General features: G+C 45.3%; 1 protein-coding gene across 1 annotated transcript in view; it reads left to right on the top strand.

Annotated features, from left to right (window-relative positions):
• The window catches only part of Cdc73 (cell division cycle 73), a 92,887-nt gene extending 79,420 nt beyond the window's left edge, over window positions 1–13,467 (top strand). Inside the window, exons 14-17 of the mRNA XM_042701169.1 lie at window positions 1,662–1,823; window positions 3,952–4,052; window positions 10,128–10,269; window positions 10,700–13,467. Coding sequence (XP_042557103.1) covers window positions 1,662–1,823; window positions 3,952–4,052; window positions 10,128–10,269; window positions 10,700–10,736 — 442 coding nt within the window. The 3' untranslated portion in view covers window positions 10,737–13,467. The remainder of the gene's footprint in view (window positions 1–1,661; window positions 1,824–3,951; window positions 4,053–10,127; window positions 10,270–10,699) is intronic.
• Window positions 13,468–23,621: the final 10,154 nt, after the last annotated feature.

Raw genomic sequence — 23,621 nt, 5'->3', positions numbered from 1 at the left:
ATCTTTGTGTATGTGTGTGTGTGTCGGTCGGTCGGTCGTGGGGCTTGAACTCTGGCCCTGGGCACTGTCCCTCACTCTTCAGCTCAAGGCTAGCACCCTACCACTTGAGCCACAGCGCCACTTCTGCTTTCTGAGTAGTTTATTGGAGATCAGAGTCTCACCCCTGCCCAGGCTGGCTTTGAACTGTTATTCTCAGATCTCAGCCTCCTGAATAGCTAGGATTACGGGCGTGAGCCTCCAGCACCCAGCATCTTTTTCTGTTTTTTGACAGTGAGATCCTTTTACTCAGTGAGATTCTTTTATTCTGGAACAAGTTCAAGAGTGCAAGAACTGAGTTACACACACACACACACACACACACACACACACACACACACACAATAATTTGTAGGACAGTGTACTGCACATATTGTTTTGTAGCTTGTGGGTTTCCATTTGAAGTCAGTTTTCAGCAGAGTACTGTATCTCAGGGTGTTAGTATTATTTTCGATGTTTTCTGTTGAGTCTGACTAGGAAAACCGATCTGGGAAGAGTAGCTGATTATCTGGGACGACTTATTGTTAGGACTTGAGCTCAGGGTGCTTTCCTCTGGCTTGTTTGCCCACTTGAGCTATACCTCCAACCGTGTTTTTTTTTTTTTTTTTTCTGATTATTTTGGAAGTAGAGTCTGGGTTTGCTTGGAACTGCAGTCCTCCAGATCTTATACTTCTTACTGGATAGAACTAACTGGTGTGAGCCACTGGTACTTTGGTTGTTAGGCCTTTTTTTTTTTTTAATGTTATGAATACCTTGGTTTTTCATCAGGTTTCAAAAGGTGAAATCAGTCAGCTTAGACATAAACTTAAGTATTATTGCCATCATGTATTAAAAGCTTTGATACTGTTTGATGAATACAACATGTGGCTTTGAAACTTTCCAAGGAACTTCAGAGTGCGGGCTCTCACACACCTCGTGGGCCGTCTCTTTGCGTTGGTTGTATTGGCCAAATGCCATTGGAGGGACTCTTAGACTGTATGTTTGGGTTATGTTTATTTTGAAGAAAAGATTGTTTAAAATTGTTAAAATGCCCACAAGAGCCAAACTGTAGAGCTGACAGTGGCTCTGCAGATAGAGAATTTTAGAAAAGATCTGTTGGGAGTGAATGGAGAATTGAACCATTTAGGTCGAGTTGATGGTATTAATGATATTTACTAAAATAGACTATTGTATAAGGTGATTTCCCTACTTTAAAATCTTCAAAGCAACTGAAGCTTTATGGCATTTTTCCTAATTTTGCTGATGCACAGAACTGTGAAAAAGGGTGAACTGATATGAAGATTTGGCATAAACTACGCTACCCACTGGAGAAGCCTATCTAGCCACATGAGTTTCTTCCTCTTTGTTATTTAATAAAGTTTCCTTTATTGTTTTTCTCTAGTAGATAGTTTTGAGAAATGAAGATTGAGTGTGGTGAATGTTACATACTAATTAAAGGAAAGGAAAGGAAAGGTCCATACTTTATAGGCAGCATGATCTATATATGCATAGAAGATGTATTTCAAAACATTTTAGCTTAAAAACATTAGTCTTCTAAAGATTAAAGATTATTTCAAAATGTATTTTCCTAACTTCATCACACTGAATGCATTTGTTGTTTTTTTTTTTTTTCTGTTTATTCAAAGATTTGTTCCATCGGATGAAAAGAAGAAACAAGGCTGTCAACGAGAAAATGAAACTCTGATACAGAGAAGAAAAGATCAGATGCAGCCAGGGGGTGCTGCAGTTAGCGTCACTGTACCGTATAGAGTGGTAGACCAGCCCCTTAAACTTATGCCTCAGGACTGGTAAGAGAGAGAGAGAAAGTGAGAGAATGTATATGTGTGTGCGTGCGTGCGTGTGTGTGTGTGTGTGTGTGTGTGTGTGTGTGTATACCATGTATCTGTTTGTATTGTTATTGAACACTGATTATGTAGCTCTAACTTGGTCATCAACAATGATACCATTGTAGTATTTCAGCTGCTGTGTGGGATAAATTACATTGTAAAATTCATTTAATTCAGTGTCACAGTACTGAAGATGGTTTTGATAGTGTGGGGCATAATCCCATGGAATGAAGATTTCTTTTTTTCCTTCAGGTTTAATTTTAGCTTCAGAAATCTTGAGCAGGGTTAAGAATTTTAAGGCTGCAGTTCTCCTCAGGAGTATTGAGGTTTTATTGGATGTGAGGAGTCCCCAGGTCTCTGGGCTTTGCCAAGACCCTTCCCTTGGATTGAAAGGTTGAACTCTGTATAATATATAATAGATGATTGAGTGGCTGTTCTCAGTCCTTAAACAGGAACCGGCCACCCACGTCCCAGGTGCCCAGCGTTCATCATCTGGTCTCCTTCCTGCCCCTCTCCCCCTGCCCCCTGGGTGTAGTGGATTGTTCTCCAGTATACCAAGGCACTTCTGTTTTCTCATCTGAAAATGGAGGAACAGTATGGTAGTATTAGCCCCTGCAGGTTGCTTTTGAAGGCTCGATGTATGCGTGTGGCCAATGTAGAGCTGCCTCATAGTTACTATGTTTCATTAGTGATACTAGCCACCCTGTGTTTTGCTCCCAGCTGGGTGGTTACTGCCTTAAACTACTCATGGGAGTACCTATGATGATTTCTCAACTAATAATGTACAAGATAATGAAATGTGAGTGCCTAGAAAGAGATTTATTCTCTCCTGGAAAAGCAGTTGGAATGGCAGGAAAAAACAACTTGCTTTAAAAAATTACAGCTGGGCTTTGATGGTTAACACCTCTAATCCTAGCTTCAGAGAAGCTGGGATCTGAGGATTGAGATTCAAGCCAGCCCAGACAGGAAAGTCTGTGAGACTCTTAGGTTCAATTAAACTACCAAAAAGCTGGAAGTAGAGTTGTGGCTCAGAGGTAGAGTGCTAGCTTTTAACAAAAACAAAACAAAAAAGCTCAGGGACAGTGCCTAAGCCCTGAGTTCAGGCCCAGGACTGGGGCAGGAGGCAGGAGTAGGGAGCCTAACATAGAGCATGCAGGGTAAAGGAAGCACTTGGAGAAGTAGAAAAGTCAAGATGGCTTCTGAAGATAGTTTCTGAAGAGCTGAAGAACTAGAAAATAAGGCCTTGGGCTTCATCAGATAGTTGATGAGTTACTATATTTTAATTAAAACAAAATAAGATGTATTTGAATTTTAAGTTAGTTCTTTTTAAAACAAAATGTTTCAGTTAATATATATCTAGTAATTCCTATTCACTGGAAAAGTGCACCCCTACATCAGTTAATGGAAAGGAAAAGGCCGAGACATAGGAAACTATTGTGTGAATATGTCTGAAAGATTTAGAATCACAAAATCGAAGCCTGGTGCATGTTCTCTCATGTGTGGAAGCCAGAGAAAAACTACAGCCATGCATGGTAACGTAGTCAGGGCTCAGCGCTCTTACACACACGCAGACTGGCGTGAGGAGGTATGCTTAGGGGAAGAGCCCAAAGGCCCGCCGCCTCTGAACCCTAGTGCACTGTGTATCACAGTGTTACCAGGAAGTAGAAACATGCCTTGCAGAAGGGGGCGGGGCACAGGAGTGAGGCAGGAAAGGGAGCAAATGCAGTCATTATGTTCAGTGTACAGTATGTAAAACATGAACTATGGGAGGGGGGATGGGAGGGGGGGAAGGGGAGACTGAAGGAAGAGGTGATAGCAACCAAGAAGCTTTACACTTGTAAGTCCTTTCAGCAGCTACTACGCTTAAAACATGGTAGCTGAGAATGGGGCAAACAAGGAACAGAAGCCTGGGAGGGACAGCGGCCTCCGAGTGCTGTGATAGATAGAGCCGTCTCCGCCTGGCCCCTCCTAGGAGGTAGGAGGCTGTGTCAGGTGAATAACGGTGGACTGTTTCCTTAGCAGTTTACAGTACCTGAAGCTCAACTTTGAGATATTCTCCCTTTTTCCCTCACCCACCTTCTACTTATAGGGACCGAGTTGTAGCAGTGTTTGTTCAAGGTCCTGCGTGGCAGTTCAAAGGCTGGCCATGGCTTTTGCCTGATGGATCACCAGTCGACATATTTGCTAAAAGTAAGGCTCTTGGTATATTTGCTGCTTATCCTATATAGAAACGTTCTTTATGAGAAGAGCTCATGTGGCTCTGCATACGCGGTGAGTGTACTGACGGGTGGCCTTGAATGAAGGAACACAGAGCCAGGGAGTATTTTCAAGCCCTTTCCTACGTTAATATTTTCTGTGCGGTTATATATGGAAGTGAATGTTGATTATCTTACAACATTGATAATTCTTTTAGGTCACTTAAGTCATTGATATGTTAGCATATTTATGCTAAAATTGTAACTAGTTTCTTGTTTGTTTGTTTTGTTTTTTGGGGGTTTTTTGAGACAAGGTTTTGCTCTGTGCCCAGGCAGGTGTCAAATTTGCCATTCTCCTGCCTCAGTCTCCCAATAGCTGAGACTACAGATGTACACCACTGTTCCTGGTGCTTTATAAATTGTACAAATTTGTGGTTTTCACTGATGTTTCCACACATGAACCCAATGATAATGAGCGAGCGCACTTGCTTGCTTGCTTGCCTGCCTCCCTCCCTCCCTCCCTCCCTCCCTCCCTCCCTCCCTCCGTCCCTCGCTTCCTCTCTTCCTCGCTTGCTTCCCTTCTTCCTTCCTTCCTTGTTGTTTTAAATTAACAATACTGAATTCAGGGGCTCACCGTGCCAGATAGGCACCTTTACCGTCCAGCTGTGCTCCCAGCCCTCTTTTGTGTTGGTTATTTTCAAGACAGTGTCCTACTTCCTTCTCGGTGAACGGAGGCCAGAATCCTCCTGTTTTGGGCTTTCCATTGTGGGTAGGGTACCTGGCACCCAGTACCACATCTTGCTCTCCAAAAAGAGTTCTCTCAGACTTTTCTGTCCTGGCTAGCCTTGAGCTGTGATCCCCCAATCTCAGCCTCCCAAGTAGCTGGGATTACATGTGTGGCTAATAATCAGTGTTTATTTGGCTAACTTTGCTGACCCAAACGGTGTAGCATTAACTCAAAATGCCCTATGACACTCACTGCCAGTTATTCCCATCATGCTCATAATTGTAACACAACTGGCCGGCCTTTCCTCCTTATTCACACCTCAGCTCAAGTGTTCTGTCTCTGGTGGCTACTTCTCTGACCATCATCTCCCACTTGCTTTCTCTCTTAGCTATTTCAGTTCATTGACAGGACTCACAGTACAGGCTCTGCTGTAGCCTTCTGTGGCCGGAATGCAAGTCCTCCCACAGAGAGGCCTTTGCTGTGGCCTCCCTTTTGTGTTCTCAGCACAGAAGAAGGCCTGCAGTGAGCTCCTCTGAGCACAGCCCTGCATGTGGATTGCATCTCAGCCTCTGACAACCAAGTCCACTAGTCTGTCTATTTGCTTGGAAGGACCGTTCAAACGATTATGTAGTTGGAGGGTGCAGCTAAAATAGTAACATGAGTAGAATTAATGTAAAGCGATTGTGATGTTTTATAATGAATATACATGGCACTGCTGTGAAGGCACAGCTTTTCTGCTAACCAGTTTTGTGGCTGGTACCACCATTCGGCCACAAATATTCCAAGCTGGGATCATTTGTTGTTTATTTTTTTAAATGAATTACAGTACTACTGTCATTATAGCTCTTTATGTTATCGTTAGAGTAATGCTTAGAGAGTTGGTAAATAGAAGTTAAATATGCAGAGAGGATGCAAATTAAATGAAAGGAAAATGTCAGTGAATGCAAATGTCCTGTCTTTTATATACTTGGTTTGCTTCATTGAATACTATTTTAACCAAAAAATATCTTCGGCATATAAAAATATATGCTCAGCTGTGTAGAATTCATTGTTACTGTTGTTTATCCTCCATACTGCTTAAAGACATCCCTTTTTTACATCTTTTTTATTGTTGTTACAAAGGTGATGTGAAGGGGTCACGGTTACGTAAGACAGGTGAAGAGCACATTTCTTTTTGGACATTGTCGCCCCTTCCCTTGCGCTCTCCCGGTTTTCCCTCCTGTCCCCACCACAAGTTGTATAGCCCATTTTCAACATGGAAGACAACATTTTGAGTGCATGATGTCTTTTTTTTTTTTTGGGTCCGGTCGTGGGGCCTGAACTCTAGGGCCTGGGCGCTGTCCCTCAGCTCTTCAGCTCAAGGCTAGCGCTCTACCACTTGAGCCATAGTGCCACTTCCGGCTTTTTTTCTTTTTGCTTATATGGTGCTGAGGAATCGAACCCAGGGCCTCAGGCATGCAAGGCAAGTGCTCTACCACTGAGCCACCTTCCCAGCCCCAGTGCATGATGTCTTACACAGCTTGTTCATGCTTCTCTTTCGCCTTGCCTCTGCACTATTTCTTTTCTGCTGGCATTTAGAGAGCTGCTCGTGTGGTGTGGCACGGCGCTTTGAGAGGGGGCCGGGAGGACTGCGGTTCTCTGCTGGGTTCTTTGGGTGCTTAGAGCCCCTGCAAGTGCAGCAGCAGAATCATCAGGAGTGGGCTGGCCGGTGCTGGGTGGCGAGGAGGGTGCAGTGCGCCTCGAAGCACGAGGTGCAGTGGGAGGAAGAGCCAGTTGCCCCAAGTTGTCATCTTGGGCTTATTATCTAACAGGCAGGGCTCCTCCTCGGCACAAGATGCGAACTCTCTCAAATGGTTTGCCACCCGTACAGTGGCTGCTGAGTGTAGGAATCCGGGCACCATCCTTGCTGCGTGCCCTGCCCTCCTGTGCTAGGGATTAAACACAGGCACTGGGCTTGCAAGTACTCCGCCACATAAGCCACGCCCTCAGCCCCTCCTTTTTGCTTTGGTCATTTCAAGGTCCAGTCTCACATTCGCCAGGGTCAGCTTGGACATCTCCTGCTTCTTGTGCTGCCTCATGTCTCGGGATGATGGTGTGGCCACCACCCTGCCCGGCCACAGGAGAGGGAGGCGGCCTGCTGGCTTATCGTTGAACCCTGATTCCTAATCTCCGCATCCTAAGAACCTAGCTTGGCCATTTGCCTGTTTTCCCCTGGCTTAGTGCTCCTCTAGGCGCACATGAAGAGAGTGTGGTGAGGATGCTGGAGGGCCTTCGTCCTAATGGCTGGCCGTCTGGGGTTTCAGGTCCTGCTTCTGGCAGGGCAGTGGGCTAGTGGCAGAGCCTTGTCCTTCATCCCAGCCGCCTGCGCGACGGTGGTCATGCCGTGGCCGTGGATCTGGACACTACTCGAAAGGGCACCTTCTCCATTTCTTTTGCCTCGTTGCTCCCCACCAAGAGTGCTGGTAGGATTTATGCATGAAGCAAGCCTGAGTCATACGAAATATTTCATTCATTATATTATGTTGGTATATAACTGGTATCTTTTGTTTTTACTTGTAGAAACTTAAAAACTTATAGTTCTTTTTTAAAATAAGTTTTTATAGGGCTGGGAAGGTGGCTCAGTGGTAGAGCGCTTGCCTTGCATGCATGAGGCCCTGAGTTCGATTTCTCAGTACCACATAAGCAGAAAAAGCCAGAAGTGGCGCTGTGGCTCAAGTGGTAGTGCGCTCGCCTTGAGCTGAAGAGCTAAGGGACAGCACCTAGGCCAAGTTCAGGCCTCACAACCGAAATATATACAGACAGACACGCACACACACACACACACACCATCTTAATGAGAAAAATCTTACTTTGTTTCTCCATTAGTGATAAACTTTTATACTAATGACTTAGTATACTAGCTCAAATTGAAAAAGATGTCTCTTCTAGTATAAAAATAAGTTATGCCAATTGAATCTCTTGAGATGGTTAAGGAAGTATCTTTAGGAAAGTAATTTTTTAAAAACGAAACTGTTAAACTTTTTTTTTTTTTTTTTTGGTGCTGCTGGTTGTGGGCCTCGAGCTCAGGGCTGAACGCCGGGCACTGTCCCAGAGCTGCTTTTGCCTAAGACTAGCGCTCTACCATTTGAGCCACTGCCCCACTTCTGGCCTTTGGGTCAATTGGAGGTAATAGTCTGGTCTGGCTTTGAACCATGACCCTCAGATCTCAGCTTCCTGAGTAGTTAGGATGACAGGTGTGAGCCATAGACACCTGTATTTTAAACAGTCATTTAAAGAAAACCAGGAATCATATTACAAAAGCAAAATGTATGGTAGGAAGAACAAAATAACTTAATAACTTTAAAAATTGACAACATTTTTAAGAATGGGTTTTCCAAACTCCTGTAGCATATAGCTTTTCTAACAAATTGATTTAATTAACGTCAAAATGAATAATTTGTCTCTGATGAAGAGGATTTTGCTTCTAAAAACAACATGGTTTTGCTTTTTCTCCTGGGTACAAATGACTTATTTTAAACTTCCATTAAGAGTCGAATGTTGGTGAGTTATTGATATCAAAAGCCAATATGCCAGTATGCTTTATGGAACAATAATTAATAGAGTACCTATCAAAAATGTTCAGTGATGTCACTTTTTTTCTTGTTAGAAACCCTATACTGGGTGATGCTAATGACAGTAAAAAAATTATACGCTAGTAAAAAAAAAAAAACCCGTCAAACCTGAGAAACAAATTTTAAGCATTTTGCATACATGCATGCAAAACCCAGTTAACTTGGTAAGACAGTGGGTGCAAGTACAATAGTAGACTAGTTGGGGTGAGTCCGTGAGATTACCCAGGAGAAAGTCTGTAAGTCTTCCATCTGCCCAGACCTCGGAGGGCAGTTTTCGTGGGTGGGTATTGACTGGCCGACTGACTGAGGCCGCATCTCACTGCAGCCCAGGCAGGCCTGGGACTCACCCCGCCCCCACCCCCCACCCCCGCCTCGTCCTCTGAAGTGCTGGGATCACCGACGTGCACTACCAGGACTGACTGTCGTTTAAAAATGAAAACTGCACTTTGTTGATCTAAGCTTCCAGTGGCTTGGACTCACCTGTGGAATAAAACAGATTGATGTAGACCATCGCCTCCAAGAACTAACTGGAGATAAGACGTTCTCAGCCTGTTCATGTATCTCAAGGACCTTTGTGGCAGCCGTTCCTCCCGCCTGATACTCTTAATTAAGTCTTTGCAAGACATACTTTTCATTCACCACCTTCTAGGTTGCTTCCTCAAAAAAGGCCTTCCCTGAACATGGATGTAAAACATTCCTCACACACTTGTATTACCTTGCTTCCCTATCCTGCTTTGTTTTCCTTCAGTGGCATTTCTGCTGCCTGAATATTTTTCATACGCCAGCTGTCAGAATGTGTTCTTCCTGAGAGTGGACACCACTCTGGCCACTGGTGTGTCCACGTGTCTCTAATAGTGCATGGTGTGTGCGAGTCATTCACTGAAAGGTTCAGTGTCTTTAATGGTGAATGTTTTCTTTTTCCCTTCATTGTTTTTATTTAGGCCTGTTCTTACTCCCCAATTCTCTCTTGAATATTTCTCTTCTATATAATTTCTACCTAGTTGAAGAGCCCAACTCTTCTTCTCTTAGATTACTAAATTGTAGCAGACTCTGTTAAGTACTTGGCAGAGATTGCCCATGTCCCTTGAACAAAAGTGCACACTCTGATAAAGCTGGGAGCCCTGCATCGCTCTGAACCTCTGTCCAGTTACATTAGTCTTTTATCCCTTTCTATATTACTCTCTATAATACCGTTCGTAAGGCATTTCAGATTTCCTGTTTCCTAGACTAAACTGTCCGCTCTTCTTGCTAGCTGGATCACTTGCATTGTATGCTTGCTTCTTACTTTCTTGACCTTTATGGTCTTAGACACCACTGCCTTTTTTGGATTCAGAGTCTAGGTAAGACTCTATTTTGAGTCTGACATTGTCTACCCTTGGTGTATTTACTGTATGAATAGTGTTTTTCTTACTCTTCACTGCGCCATTTGCATTTTAGTTTGCCGTATTCTTCATTTTTAATCCCCAGTGGCTGACTTGTATAAATGCTCACTACTGTTTCCAACAATACTATAGTGCTCAGCATCTATTTAAGAGGTAACTTTGCTGATTATATCAGTAGCTTCAGCTGATACTGGGAAAATTGAGTGTTTTTTAACTTTTTGAATTTTTTTCCATTTTTTTTCTTGTTAATATAACGCGGGATGTATACATACACACTTTACAGATGTTTTCCTAATTTTGATTACAGCTTGAATAGAAAAGACTTTTTTTTTCTTCCCTGTCTTCTGTAGTTAAAGCCTTCCATCTCAAATATGATGAAGTTCGTCTAGATCCAAATGTTCAGAAATGGGACGTCACGGTATTAGAACTCAGCTATCACAAACGCCATCTGGACAGACCAGTTTTCTTGCGGTTCTGGGAAACCTTGGATAGGTAATTCTGATCCTAGAGTACACTCAGCCGTGTGTTAATCATAGTGGTTTTTGTATCTCATCAGTTACATTTTAAGTTCCATAAAGTTGTAAACCATCTTCCCCAGTTTCCTTCTTCAAATATTGTCTAATTTGGTGCTGATCTGTAATAGAGGATTAACAAATATCTTGGATCCACTGACCTTTGAAATAGGTGGAGCGAGGTTTATGGCCTACACTGTGAGTGTGGAAGGCAGACTTGAACGTGTGTGTACCAGTGCACCCCTGTGTGTCAGCACCAGTGCTTGTGCCCTCGAGGGTGTTTGAGTGATGGGTATCTTGTGAAAGGAACCCAGTTTTCACCTTCCCCTCCGCTGCTCAGGCGCATCGCGTGCTGCGGGTCCTGCGCAGTGAGGGCTGTCGCCACCCTCACTTCTTTTATTCTGTTTTAGGTACATGGTGAAGCATAAATCCCACTTGAGATTCTGAGTTACTTGGTTCCTCCCTCCTCTTCTGAAAAGCTGAGTTAAGAAGCAATGGAATACCTTGACCTAGAGACTGGGTTCAGCTTTATGAATTCGGCGATGAACTTGGAAGTGCCAGGACTCGCGCTGACGCTTTGTGCTGCAGAGCGGCGGTGGCCGTCATCCGTATCAGCAAACTTTTTGGCTTACAGCTATTTTTTTAATATTAGCCTTCTAGTCTGTAATGAAAATTGTATATTTTGATAGAAGTTTTTTCTCTATTGGTTAAATTAGCATTACTTAAAGTTTGTTTCTTTAGAAATACAGGTTATAAATGTGTGTATATTTAGAGGTTATAAGGCTTCCTAAGCCATCCTGCTTCTGATTTTTCATTGCTCTATGATCCCTTCCACGGAAAATACTGTGTTAAGTAAGAGTGGTATTAAATGTTAGACTTTGGAAACTTAAAAGACACATAAAAAGGGATGTGACTATTTTGAATGAATCAAAATGTCAGCCTGTACATCTATACTTTATTTAAAAAGGAATAATGAAAAATCAAGAACAATTCTTCGTCTTTGGTTGAACTGTTCAGACTTTTTTTTCTTTTATAAATGAATATATTGAATGAATGTACATTCTTCTCACTGACTTTGATGATTTTAAAACTTAGAATGATATATTTGTATCTGGGATATCTTTCCACTTGGAAAATCTCAAAACAGATTTAAAACGTAATAGGCTTGTAGGGGTTTTTATTGGGGGAGCTAGAGTATGATTTGGGGAAGAATGAGTATCAGTCCTATTGCAGTGTATCTTTAACTTTCTGTTGTTTCTCATAAGTCCACTTTTGATCGTTACTTTATATGGTATAGGATTTCAAGTCTTCTATTTCTAGGCAGGTCAGTTTTGGTCTTAGCTTTCATTATCCGTATATACTGATAAACTCCCAGCCACCAAAGAACATATTTGCTCAAGTGTCTGAACAGAAACAAGATAAAAAAAAACAAAAACACTGGTATTTTTATGTGTGTATTCAATATGCTATAAAATATAAAACGTATTTTAACTTAGTGAATATTTTACTATTTCTACTTCAGGCAGTGTTGTGTCCAAGGTACAGGAGTGGCCCAGTTCCTTGAGTCCCGACTTTGGCTTCCACTGCTGTAGAACGGCTGGGAACTTCCTGCCTTGTTTCCTTGTTTTTGCCCTTAGAACTACTGCTGTCCGTTCGCTCTTAGGTTTTTTCCTCTCTAGAGATACTGTCTTAGGCTAGCTTTTTTTCTTTTTCTTTTTCTTTTAAACAGCTAGCTCTTTCTTATCTACTCAGCTGACATTACCTTGTGTTCTTTTTGCAATTTAACGCTATCATAAAGCTTAGAAGCAATCATTTTTTATTTTTAAAGCAGCCACACAGATCCATACCAATAAAACCTGGAACCAGTATGAATTCAGATGGAATTCACAGGGCTCTTCAGAAGAAAAGCAGTCAACATTTTAAATGACAGGCTTTAGTGTATTTGTAAGATTTGAACAGTGTGCTTACATTTTCCCCTTCTTTGCACTTGCTCCTTGAATAAAAGAAACTCACTTTGTTCACATTAGAATTTCTCAGCATATAAATCTGTTCTCAAATTATGTATTGTGTAAACTTTCTCCATGTGGACATTTTTAGGGACAGACTCTGTAGTACTTTAACGTACGGTTACCCCTGTTAGGACTACTGCAAGTGGACGCGAACTACCTTTCCATAAAGACTTTTGGTATTTATACTTGTATATGAAATTCACTTGATACAGAGTATGGTTAAAACTAACATCTACTTTGAACAAGGTTTATTTTTCTATTTTAAATTTGCCTTATGTATATTCAAAAACTTCTGGAAATACTGTATGGAACGTGAGGTAAAGTACAACTATGCTATGCCATGTGTTTTTAAATCAGACCCGTCATATGTAATTGGGTTTCTTCTTCAGTTTGGAAGAAAATTAAGGAATTAGGTCCGTGTAATTAATTTCATATCAATTATTTAAACAAAAACACAACCCAGACTCTAAGCTAATCATTTTCTCATGACCGTCCTATAGCAGCACCTAACACAGTGCCTTGCACATAGTAGGTGTTCAGTAAATATATGTATGGAAGAATGGTGTGCTTCCAGTCTAACTGGAGTGTCACGAGCAGCCGGACTGTACTTGGTGTTGGAGTTTGAGAAGGCAGATTTCCAGGGAACAAGGAGGCACACGTTGGTCAGCTGATGGAAATCAAATGATAAACCTGACTCACCCAGGGGCTGCCATTAACGGAGGCACCCTGCCGCCGGCTTTCACCGAGCCCCGGAACTGCGAGGAGAAAGCACGAGTCTCATCGGGGCTCAGCCCCGACTGCACCGCAGAGTCTCCTGGTGGGGGAGTTTGGGAAAGTATCTGTGTCTGCATCCCGACGGGGTTGGGGTGAGACCTGCTCATCTGTGTGTCACTTCAGTGTGCAGGAAGGAGCGACAATCATTGGGTTGACGGGGACAGGAAACAGCAGCAGTATTAAATGTTGTGTTTCGTCCCCTCTACTGTCTGTGCCTGTGGTGTGAGCCTTCTTTGTGCTAGCCTGCCCCCCGGGGTGGGCGTACAGCCTAGATCCCCGGGTGACTAATTCCCCTCTTAATTTATTTAATCTAGGAGTATTTTGCTGCTTAATGTTTAAACACTAAACACTAGACCATCCCCAGTACTGGAGATAGTGGCCTAGATTCTCAAATGGCAAATTCCAATCTTAATTTATTTAGTCTAGGAGTATTTTTTTCTGTTTAATGTCTAAACAATGTGTATTATGGCTCACAATTAGTATTCTGGCTTCTGGTTTCTTTCCCACGTGCCCATGTTTTCTTGACTTTTTAGGAGCAGCACAACGGCCGTCCATGCAAAAATAACCACTTCATAATGAGGAGAACCCCACTTTTCAAAGTAGAAGGAGGTATTAATTTCTTATCTGCCATGCAGAGTGAAGTAGTTTGCTTATGAAAGGAAAGAGGCATACCTTTTAATTGGCCTATGCATAAAAGTAAATTATTAAATAAGATTCACTATCTGATAAACATTGAAGGGAATATTTTTCCTAAATAAAATTTTTTTTTGTGACTCCTAACAAAGTTAAAGTGATGCCAGTGTTGTTTTTTTGAAGGTGGGTGGGAAGGGGTTTGATTCACTAACATATAAAATCCTTACCGATACACTACAGCATTACAAATACAGACATTCCAAAAGCTGGTCAGAGCAGCTTAGGAAGTGGCTTCAGACTTTACAGGTTGTTTTGATCGTTTGCTGACCTGCCAGAGTCAAACCCAGGGCTTTCTCCTGTCAAGGTAGCGTTCGTCCACCGAGCTACACCACGAGCCCTAAGCTTGGTGTTTTAAAATGGTTTGTTTAAATGCAGAATTGCAACAAAATAAGAGTAGTTCAACTTTTTCCAGACAGTTTATTAAGCCTACCCATACACATATGACAGACTGGGTCGGGGAGGGGGTGAGGGGAGGCAGAATAAAGCTTAAAACAGATGGAATGCTGAGGAAAAATAATTTCTAAAATGTGAACTGTGGACACTTGTTTTTATCCAAACAAGTTGGTAGCTGCTATTTTAACATTGATTATAATATTACTAAGACTGAATTTTCACGCTTCAGTTAAATTTGAGACTCACATGGTTAAATAGAAATAAAAAGGAGGGCTGGGGCACTGGTGGCTCATGCCTGAAATTGTAGCTACTCAGGAGGTGGAGATCTGAGGATTGTGGTTTGAAGCCAGCCTGGATAGGAAAGTCCGTGAGACCCTCACCCCAAAAGCTAGAAGTGGAGCTGTGGCTCAAGTGGTGGAGCACTGGAGTGGAGCCAAAAAGCTCAGGTGCAACACAGAGGCCCTGCATTCAAGCCCCAGGACTGGCACCAGAGAAGACGAAGATTGGATTGGAAATTTTCAAATGCCAAACCCCAAGTATTCTGGCACATCCATGGCCATGTTTAGTAGCATATCGATGCAAGGCTCGTTTCCATATTCATCCCTTGTGTCAACACTAAGATTACTTGTGTTTTGGTTGGTGTGCAGTGTGTTAGCAGAGTATCTTGGAAGCTATAAATAGGCCATTTGCTGAACTGTCATAAGCATTTTTATATGACTACAGTTAATGAAATCAAACTAGTATTCCCCAAATTCAAAAAAGTGGGATGACATGTCCAATATAAGCAAAAGCTGTTTCTCCAAGTATCTTGTTGGTCATTGAATTCCATTCTTATCAACTTCAAATTTACAAAGAAGGTAATAGCCCCCCCCCCCCCCCCCCCCCCCCCCCCCCCCCGCCAAGCTGGGGCTCTCGGGCAGTGTGGGTCAGTGATTTGCTGGAGCAGCCTCCGGATTGATTGCTAACCTACCGGTTCTACTCCAGCAAAGTGATTGTTGTTGCTGCTTGTGGGCCTTGAACTCTGGGCCTGGGTGCTGTCCCTCAGCTCTTCAGCTCAAGGCTATTGCTCTACTACTTGAGCCACAAGCCACTTAAGTTTCTCTAGTGGTTCATTGCAGATAAGAGTCTCACGGGTTTTCCTGCCAGGGCTGGCTTTGAATTTTGATCCGCAGATCTCAGCCTCCTGAGTAGCTAGGATTACAGGGGTGAGCCACCAGCACCTGGCTCAAAAGTGATTCTTAAATAGTGAGCTTAGTTTGGGCCACTCTGTGACCTGGTAAAATGTTCTTTCATGTTGATGAATTTCAGGCTTAGTTTTACATAAAACATTTGTACTACATAGTATTAAAAATCTTGGGGGGGTCTTTGTAATCCTCTGTTCATCTCCAAATAAGTGCTCATAGCCAGGCAAGCAGGAGCTGCGGGTTGGAATGTTGTCTTTAGGTGAATTGATTGGTCAAGCGTATCATTTTGGTTTGGAGACTAAAAGTTTTCATTTGAAAAACCCTGAAGTTAAATCCATTTGCAGCCTCCTTTTTGGTTAATGAGTTGAGTTATCTGGAGTCTAGTTCTTCATAAAGGCTAGCAAGGTGTATAATCTATTGAACTTACCATTTAGTTGTGGTCAAATTTCTTGTGCTGTTTTTCTAGTACTATTACAAATACATATATATCCCATTTGGGCATCTTGAATTCAACATTTCATAATAAATTTTAAAACAAACTATACTTCCCTATAATCAAATTGTTGCAATATTATATTGGCAATGCCAATGATGTGTGAGTCTTCAGTGACAGAATTTCTTTAATAAGGAATTTAATGGGCCGTATTCAAATTTAATTTTCTGTTCATAAGTGCCCATTAAATGCATATTTTATTCTGCTGTTCTGTTTCTTGATCATCTGAGCTTAGCTGAATATCTGCATAACTACAATAGAATATAAGTTATAATTGATGTTGATTTTTTTAAATCTTAAAGATGCTAGTGTATAAATAGCACATTGTCAAGTCTTTTTTTTTTTTCCCCTTGTCATCTAAAACACTTATCTACCTGTGTAACAGATGCATGCTCTTGTATGGCCATAGACAAATTGTGAAGGAAGTCTGGTGCTTGTGACTCACGCCTGTAACCCTAGCTGCTCAGGAGTCTTAAGCTCTGAGGATGGAAATTTCCAGCCCAGGCAGGAAAGTCTTATCTCCAATAAACTACTCAGAAAAAGCCAGAAGTGGTGCTGTGGCTCCAGTGGTAGAGCACTAGCCTTGAGCAAAAGAGGCTCAGGGACAGCGCCCAGGCCCTGAGTTCAAGCCCTAGGACTGGGGAAAAAATTGTGAAAAGGCTCTGCGAGTGTAATAATTACTTGTAAACCTTTTGTCACAGATTTTATATTTTATAATGCACTCTCATCCAAAGCTGATCTTTATTAGACAACTAAGTAATTAGGGCTGAGACCATGAGAGGTTCTGTTACCACATCAGGATATTTTATTGGATTGTGCTCCATTTGCCAACCAATTCCAAGTGTGAGCTCATCGGGTCACACAAGAGTCACTGTGTGGTCATGTGGTCGTGTGTTCCCACAGAACAGCTGCCTTCCTGGAGTTGGGAGTGTTAAAACTGTGGTAGTGGCATCTGTTTTTGTTTTCAAACTGATAAGCAGTGTAAGCACTGTTCTTTAGGTGAAAGTGTCTGAAGGTTTATCTTAAAGTGTATCGGGTCCGTGTGTCATATTTGGGGGAGAACAGATTGGCTCACTCAACTGTTGAGCACATTAGAGCAGCACGTTTGAGGTGGTTTTGACTATAAAACAATTGGGAAAGCCGGGTGCTGGTGGCTCACACCTGTAATCCTAGCTACTCAGGAGGCTGAGATCTGAGGATCGCGGTTCAAAGCCAGCCCGGGCAGGAAAGACCGTGAGACTCCTATCTCCAATAAACCACCAGAAAACCGGAAGTGGCGCTGTGGCTCAAGTGGTAGAGCGCTCGCCTTGAGCTGAAGAGCTGAGGGACAGCGCCCAGGCCCAGAGTTCAAGCCCCACGACCGACAAAAAAAAAAAAAAAATTGGGAAGTGTTCATATTCTTACATAGTGTAATGCAGTTTTACCCCACAGTCTGCTACTCAATACAAAGAAATTAAGGTCACTGATGAACTGAACTTTAGAATAGTGGATGTGGGGATTTGAGGAGAAAGAAGTCATGTGGGTGGGAACAGCTGGAAGGGGAAAACATTGGGGTTTAGTCTGGGCTGTATCCTTGGGGTGGTCATGAGCTTCAGGGGAATGAAGCGAGCTCTGGCGTGGACTTTCCCGGCCCCCATCAAGCTGCTTCATTGCAGGTGTCTGCAATTGCAGTTAGTGAAGCGGTTCTTGGGAACTGAAGACATTGGTAGGGTGGTTCTTTTTCTTTCCCTGGGGGATAGTCCCGAGGCTTGATCTTGGTGCCTCAGGCTCTCACCCACTTGCTTTTGCCCTCAGCTGGCACTCTACCACTTGAGCCATGCCTCCAGTGTAGCCTTTTGCTGTCTGGATATGGAGTCCTGTAGACTCCTGCCCCGACTTGTTTTAATGATCTTCCAGGCTTCAGCCCCTGAGTGGCTAGGATTAAGTTAAACTCTCTCCACCTGGCGCCCAAGTGATTTACAAACCAGCAGGTGGATCCGATCAGTTTGAGGAGACGCAGGACTGGGAGGAGACGGCGGAGGTGAAGACGCTGCTCTGTCTCGTGAAGGGAAGCTTTAATGAGGTGAGCTGGATAGATGGGAGGTCAGGGTGGAGTGCTGGAAATGGAGACTAGAGGTGGTTCATGGTCTTGGGTGGCTGGGACAGGAGAGGGTGTTCGTGGGAGGAGTCAAGGATGTTACCCGCGGACCTTTCAGTAGCAGAATGCCAAACAAGACGGTGATAGTATGAGCTCTAAAGTGCCAAGCCCAGCACACGCAAAAGTGTCACATCGAAAGAACACTGTGAATTTCAAGATCAGTACAATGTTCAGAGTTCAGATCACTTCCGTTCCCATCCTCGAACAACCAAATTTTAGGAAACGGTCTGTACTTGTCCGTAAATAAACGTGCTGTGCAGCAGGTCTGAGGCGGCTGGTGCGCTACAGGCCTCTGCCAGGCTGCCCACTTCTCCCCGCTTCCCCAGTTTGCTTTTGTGTGCAGCTACTTTTTCTTTTGCTTGCCACTCTTGTAGCCTGCGGGGCTCTGTGAGGCTGGAAAGCCTGTGCCGGAAGACCGGGAGTTGGCTTTTTTTTTTTCCCTTACAGCTTTGATTAAAGGCCAGCACGGAGTCACTGGTTAGCTGTGTGAGCGACTGATGAGCACGGGGAGCCAGGGCCCTGCGTGGCACCTGCGCCCACTGTGGGCGCTAGTGACAGGAGACGATTCACTCTTCTGGAGGCTTCTTGGATTTTTCTATGGCATGCCTGTTTGCTTCCGCTCGTTCTGGGTGTGGGGTTTGCACTCTTAGGACGGTGTCGGTGTTTCCTGTAGCGCAGTGGGCCGGGGGCTGTTCTACCCTTAAGTAAATCCGACCACGTTTTCTTTGATCGTTGGGTGGTTTCCCTTCCAGGCTCAGTCTTCCCTCACAGGCCTCGGGTGCGGGCTGCTGTGCCCCCTCTTTCCCCATTGTTGGCACCCAGAAGTGACCTTTGCCCTTCTTGGCCATCAGAGCCGCAGGCGCGCACCAGCGAGCATCCTCTGCTGTCCTAGGCCGCGTGGCCTGCCCCTCACCAGCCGCCGTCCACATGCGCCCCCAGGCCTGGGACAAGTGTGGCGTCCTTACTGTCGGCTCTTCCTTCACACCGCAAGCGTGTTCTCCTCTCACCCTCCACCGTGGGCACAGTGCGGTTCTCCACGCCTTCCCCTCCAGCCTCTTTCTCCTCTGCCAGTGAGGAGTGGGCTGGAGTCTTCCAGAACGCTGTCGATTGTGTCTCGAATCCTGGGGGCTTGTACACTAGCAGCTGTGGCCCCAGCCCCAGCGCCTACCTCCGCCACGCAGAGGCCTTGAAGAGGGACACGTGAGGAGGGCAGGTGAGGTCCCCCACCTCATGCTACGGGGGGACTGCCTGGAGCCTCATCCCAGGTTTCCCATTAGGCCTGCAGGGCTGGGGAGAAGCTGAGGGAGGATGGGTCACCAAAGCTCACTGGCAAAGGAGACCTAAGGAAGAGGCCCAGAGGAGAATTGCTTCACTGATTCAGAGGCTAACCTGTGCTAGGAGGGGCCCTCCGGATGATCTGATGAGCCGCCATTTCTAGAAAAATAACACTCAGAAGACAAAAAGTATACATAGGAGACAGATCTGGGGCACTGACAGAAATGAGGAACTGGAGGGAGCAATCGATGAAGACTTTGGAGGCACAGTTATTACTAGGAGACTCGGCTCTAGGCAGCTTCAGGAAAAGATGCCTCCTCCAGATGTTCCTGCAGATGCTGTGCCAATAGCAAGTGGCCTCCTAGTAAATGGAAACACTGGTACACCTTCGCTGCCGGTGGAGCAGGGAGAGGTGAACAGCTGTGCCCGGGCGGCCACGAGCTACTGGGGAAGGGGTTGTGGCCAGCCCGGGGGCCAGGTGCGCAGAGTTCGCTCTTTTACATGGTGGTCAAGAGACTACGGCGACAACTGAGCAGGGCTTTAAGTGGCAAGGCTTGCCGTGACTCTGGAACCTGCTAATCTCTTTTCCTTCTCCAGCATTTTGTCGTTGGAGACTATCATCGTTTATCATACGGCTCATAATCGTTGATCTTGGTTTTCTCCACTCTTGGTCTCCCGTGTGCTGGAGCAGCTGTTCCTATTTCTGATCTGAGTGGGCCACCGTTTGCTCACTGGCTCACCTAGTGAAGGATATTTGGATTGTTTCCACTTTTTGGCTGTGGTAAAAGCCTAGAATGTGTGAACATGTGGGCGTGAGTCTGTTTTGCCGGGATGCGTGTCCTGGAATGCAGTGCTACTTGTAGGTGCAGCTTAGTATTTCCAACCTGTACCTCTACAGTCCCATCGGGTGTGTACCCAGACAGCCAGGTGCTCTGCTTCTTGCCAGCACATTTGATACTGTTAGAATTATTATTTTTTGTCAGTCATGGGGCTTGAACTCTGGACTTGGGTGCTGTCCCTGCACTCTTCAACTCAAGGCAAGTACTCTACCACTTGAGCCACAGCACCACTTCCCATTTTCTAGTAGTTTATTGGAGACAAGAGTCTCACAGCCTTTCCTGTCCCGGCTGGCTTTGGTCCGTGATCCTCAGATCTCAGCCCTCTGATGACAGGCGTGAGCCATCGGTGTCCGGGTTAGAATTATTTTTTAAATTAGCTGTTCCAACAGATACTTAGTGCTATAGCATGATGGTTTTAATATGTTGAAATGACAAATGATGTTGGACCGGTCTTCAGAAACTGAAAATGCTACCTGCATATCCTCTTTGGTGAAATGACGACTGTCTGTTTTCTAATTTGATTCTTTTTCTTTGGTGTCTGTTCTGGGGCTTGAACTCAGGTCCTTTCAATTGGCATTTTTTTCTCAAGGCGGGCACCTTACCACTTGAGCCACTATCAGCTGTTTATTGTTAACTGGAGATGGACTTTGTTTTTGTCTCCATCAGCCAGCTTTGAGCCCCGATCCTCGTATCTCAGCCTCCTGAGTGGCTGGGATTACTCTCTCAGCCTTGATCATTGAGTTTGGAGAGGCAGCTCCCCCTTTGCCTGGCGTCACTGCTCAGTTAAATACACACTCCCACTTCAGTGGTCATGACGCATTACCTGTGAGACGGCTGAAAGTATTGACTTTCTGACTAATTCTCCAGAGCACAGACGGTGAGGTGAACAACACATGTGTGTCGTGCTCAGTGGTCAGTCCCTTCTTTCTAAGTCTTTCAGTGACAGATCACTGCACATTTCTTTTGGGGCAGTATCGCCCTTTCCCTCACTGTCTCCCAGCTTTTCCCTCCCAGCGCACCCACAAGTTGTGGAGTTCATTTTCAGCATGTCTCGTGAGGCCCACTGCTGTGTCTGTTTACCCTCTGTCCTTCTGTCATTGCACAGCTCTTATTCAAGATACAGAACAAAGACGTGTGTTTCTGTTCTCTTCTGGACTCTGTGATTGATTCCTATGACATTTAGTGAATTGTTTTGAACGAAGATGAACCGTTTTTCTTTTTTTGTACTGGTCCTGGGGCTCAAGGTTAGCACTCTACCACTTTAGCCACAGCTTCTTCTCCCCGCCCCCCTTGTGATTAATTGAAGAGAAGAGTCTCATGGACTTTCCTGCCTGGGCTGCCTTCAAACTGCAGTCCTCAGAACTCAGCCTCCTGAGTAGCTAAGGATGACAGACATGAGCCACAGGCACCTGGTTCAAAGATGAATTTTGGTTACAAAGTGTGTTGCACTTGTAGGAGAGAAATTCAAGACTGAAGCTGGACACAGAGTTTGAGTAGAACCCCAGCTGCGAATGAAAAGATCAGGTGAAAGCTGAGGCCCGGGTTCAAGTCCTTGGACACGCACATTGGCTGAAAATTAAGTTCTAATAAGCGGAGCGCTAGATGAGTCGTCCAGGAGAATGTTGATGCAGAGGGGAATAGAGCAGCAAGGCTCGTGGCGTAAGGAAGTGGCAAAAGTCTTCCCGTTCAAGGACCTCTCAGGGCTGGTTCGTGATGTTACAATGTGGAAGGTCAAGCGTTAGAAGCCAGTCCACTTTCGGAAGCAGTGAGGCAGTTCACCGAGGGGCAGCAGGGATGTGTTCAGAAGACCCCAGCTGCCCCTCCCCACGCCTCATCACCGCAGCCTGAGATCGTCTGGTCCCGGCGCCCGGGTGGCTTCTTACCGTTAGAACCCAGGGCACATCAGCCCAGCTCCTCGGCCAACAGCAGGCTCTGCTAGCAGACCGGTGTACTTGGATGTGATTACTCATTAATGAGTCACAGGAAGTAGACTGCTTATCATTTAGAAGATAAGATAAATACGGCTCGGGAGTCACCCCAGTTCCACATCCAGTCTATCATTTTGGTCATATCTAATCTTTATGATAAGATTGCTTTTTTTTTTTTTTTCCCCATTTCCCAAGAGATTCCGTTAGCCTAGCCAAGTTTCTCTTGATTGTGCAACGTGAGCATGACTGTTGGCTAGCTCTACCTTTGCTTCTACTCAGGGAGCCATCCGCGGAGAGGCCCAGTGCACGCTAAGGTCTCCTTAAACATGTGCGTGCGCCGGGGCGGTCCCGTGAGTTCTTGGTGAACTGATTTGCAAGTAGACTTGATCAGAATCACCTTATTTTTAGGTAGGTGTCTGCAGCCCACGTGTTACCCCTGCAAGAACTACTTCTGGTAGAACCTCCCGAGAAATACAAGTGGAAAGACTGAGCGCCTGGGCTGGGGAGCGGGTCACTGTGCGTGCGGGTGTAGGCTCAGGCGTGCGCACTGGAGTGCTTTGAGCTGACTGCTGCCTCCTCACCTCATCGCGGCCCTGTAAAAGCTCCATCGACCGACACAACTCCTGCCATTCACAAGCCGTGTCAGTCATGGCTTGCCTGGCCACTGTCACTCTCGCTTCCCGCTCACTAGCCAGTGTGAGGTATTCGCTGGAACACTGGAAACACCAGTGTGAGGTATTCACTGGAACACTGGAAACACCAGTGTGAGGTATTCGCTGGAACGCTGGAAACACCAGTGTGAGGTATTCGCTGGAACACTGGAAACAGTGGGACAGAGACTGTGGGCTCAAGTACGCTCTGGTTCCAGCAGGGCGTCCAAGTTAAGTCCTGGGATGGAGTGCTGAGCTGGGTCCTGGGGTACTGATAGCTACAGACACACACACACATACACGCACGCATGCACATGCATGCACACACGCATGCTCACACATGCACACGTGCACACACACACACACCCATGACTGGGCTGGGCCACAGTCCACTGGATCAAGAACGGGAAATAGTGACCCTCCAAGAATGTGCTCAGGCCTGGACTGTACATCGGGGGTGGGGTGGAGTGAGAGTGACCAGAGAGGCCAGTGCACACGTGGGCAGGGGTGGTGCGGTGGGGTGGTGGGGCGTGGGGGAGGGGTGGGCCGCCGGGGGGGAAGGGGAGGGGGGAGGGGGAGCCACACGCGCTGTCCTGGTCCTTGACTCCCCAGGCCTCACACTGCTAACCATCACATTGATCACACTCACGAGATGTCTGCACACCCAAGATGGGTGCAGCATGGCTGTTGGTGATGTGTGTATGTGTGCATGGGTGTGCTTATATGTGCGTGCGCATCGCCGGGCCTCCCCTGGAGCCTCCCCCCCCCCACCCCCGCCCTGGGAACGGCCCCTCTGAGCTACACCTGAGAAGAGAAGAAAAGCCCAGAAAGCACGAGCGGCATGCACTGGCGCGCATTCTACTCAGTCTTGCTCAGATCCTGTGCTGAAGCGTAGGAAGGACGCCTCACATTTCTTGCCACATAAGGTGATGGAAACAAATGCGGCCCTCTCGCTCC

This window comes from Dipodomys spectabilis, unplaced genomic scaffold (genome assembly GCF_019054845.1).
Source record: "Dipodomys spectabilis isolate Male_0828 unplaced genomic scaffold, ASM1905484v1 ptg000288l, whole genome shotgun sequence".
NCBI classification, from domain to species: domain Eukaryota; kingdom Metazoa; phylum Chordata; class Mammalia; order Rodentia; family Heteromyidae; genus Dipodomys; species Dipodomys spectabilis.
The sequence above is the reverse complement of the archived record's forward strand: the minus strand, read 5'-3'. Positions and strand labels throughout refer to the sequence as shown.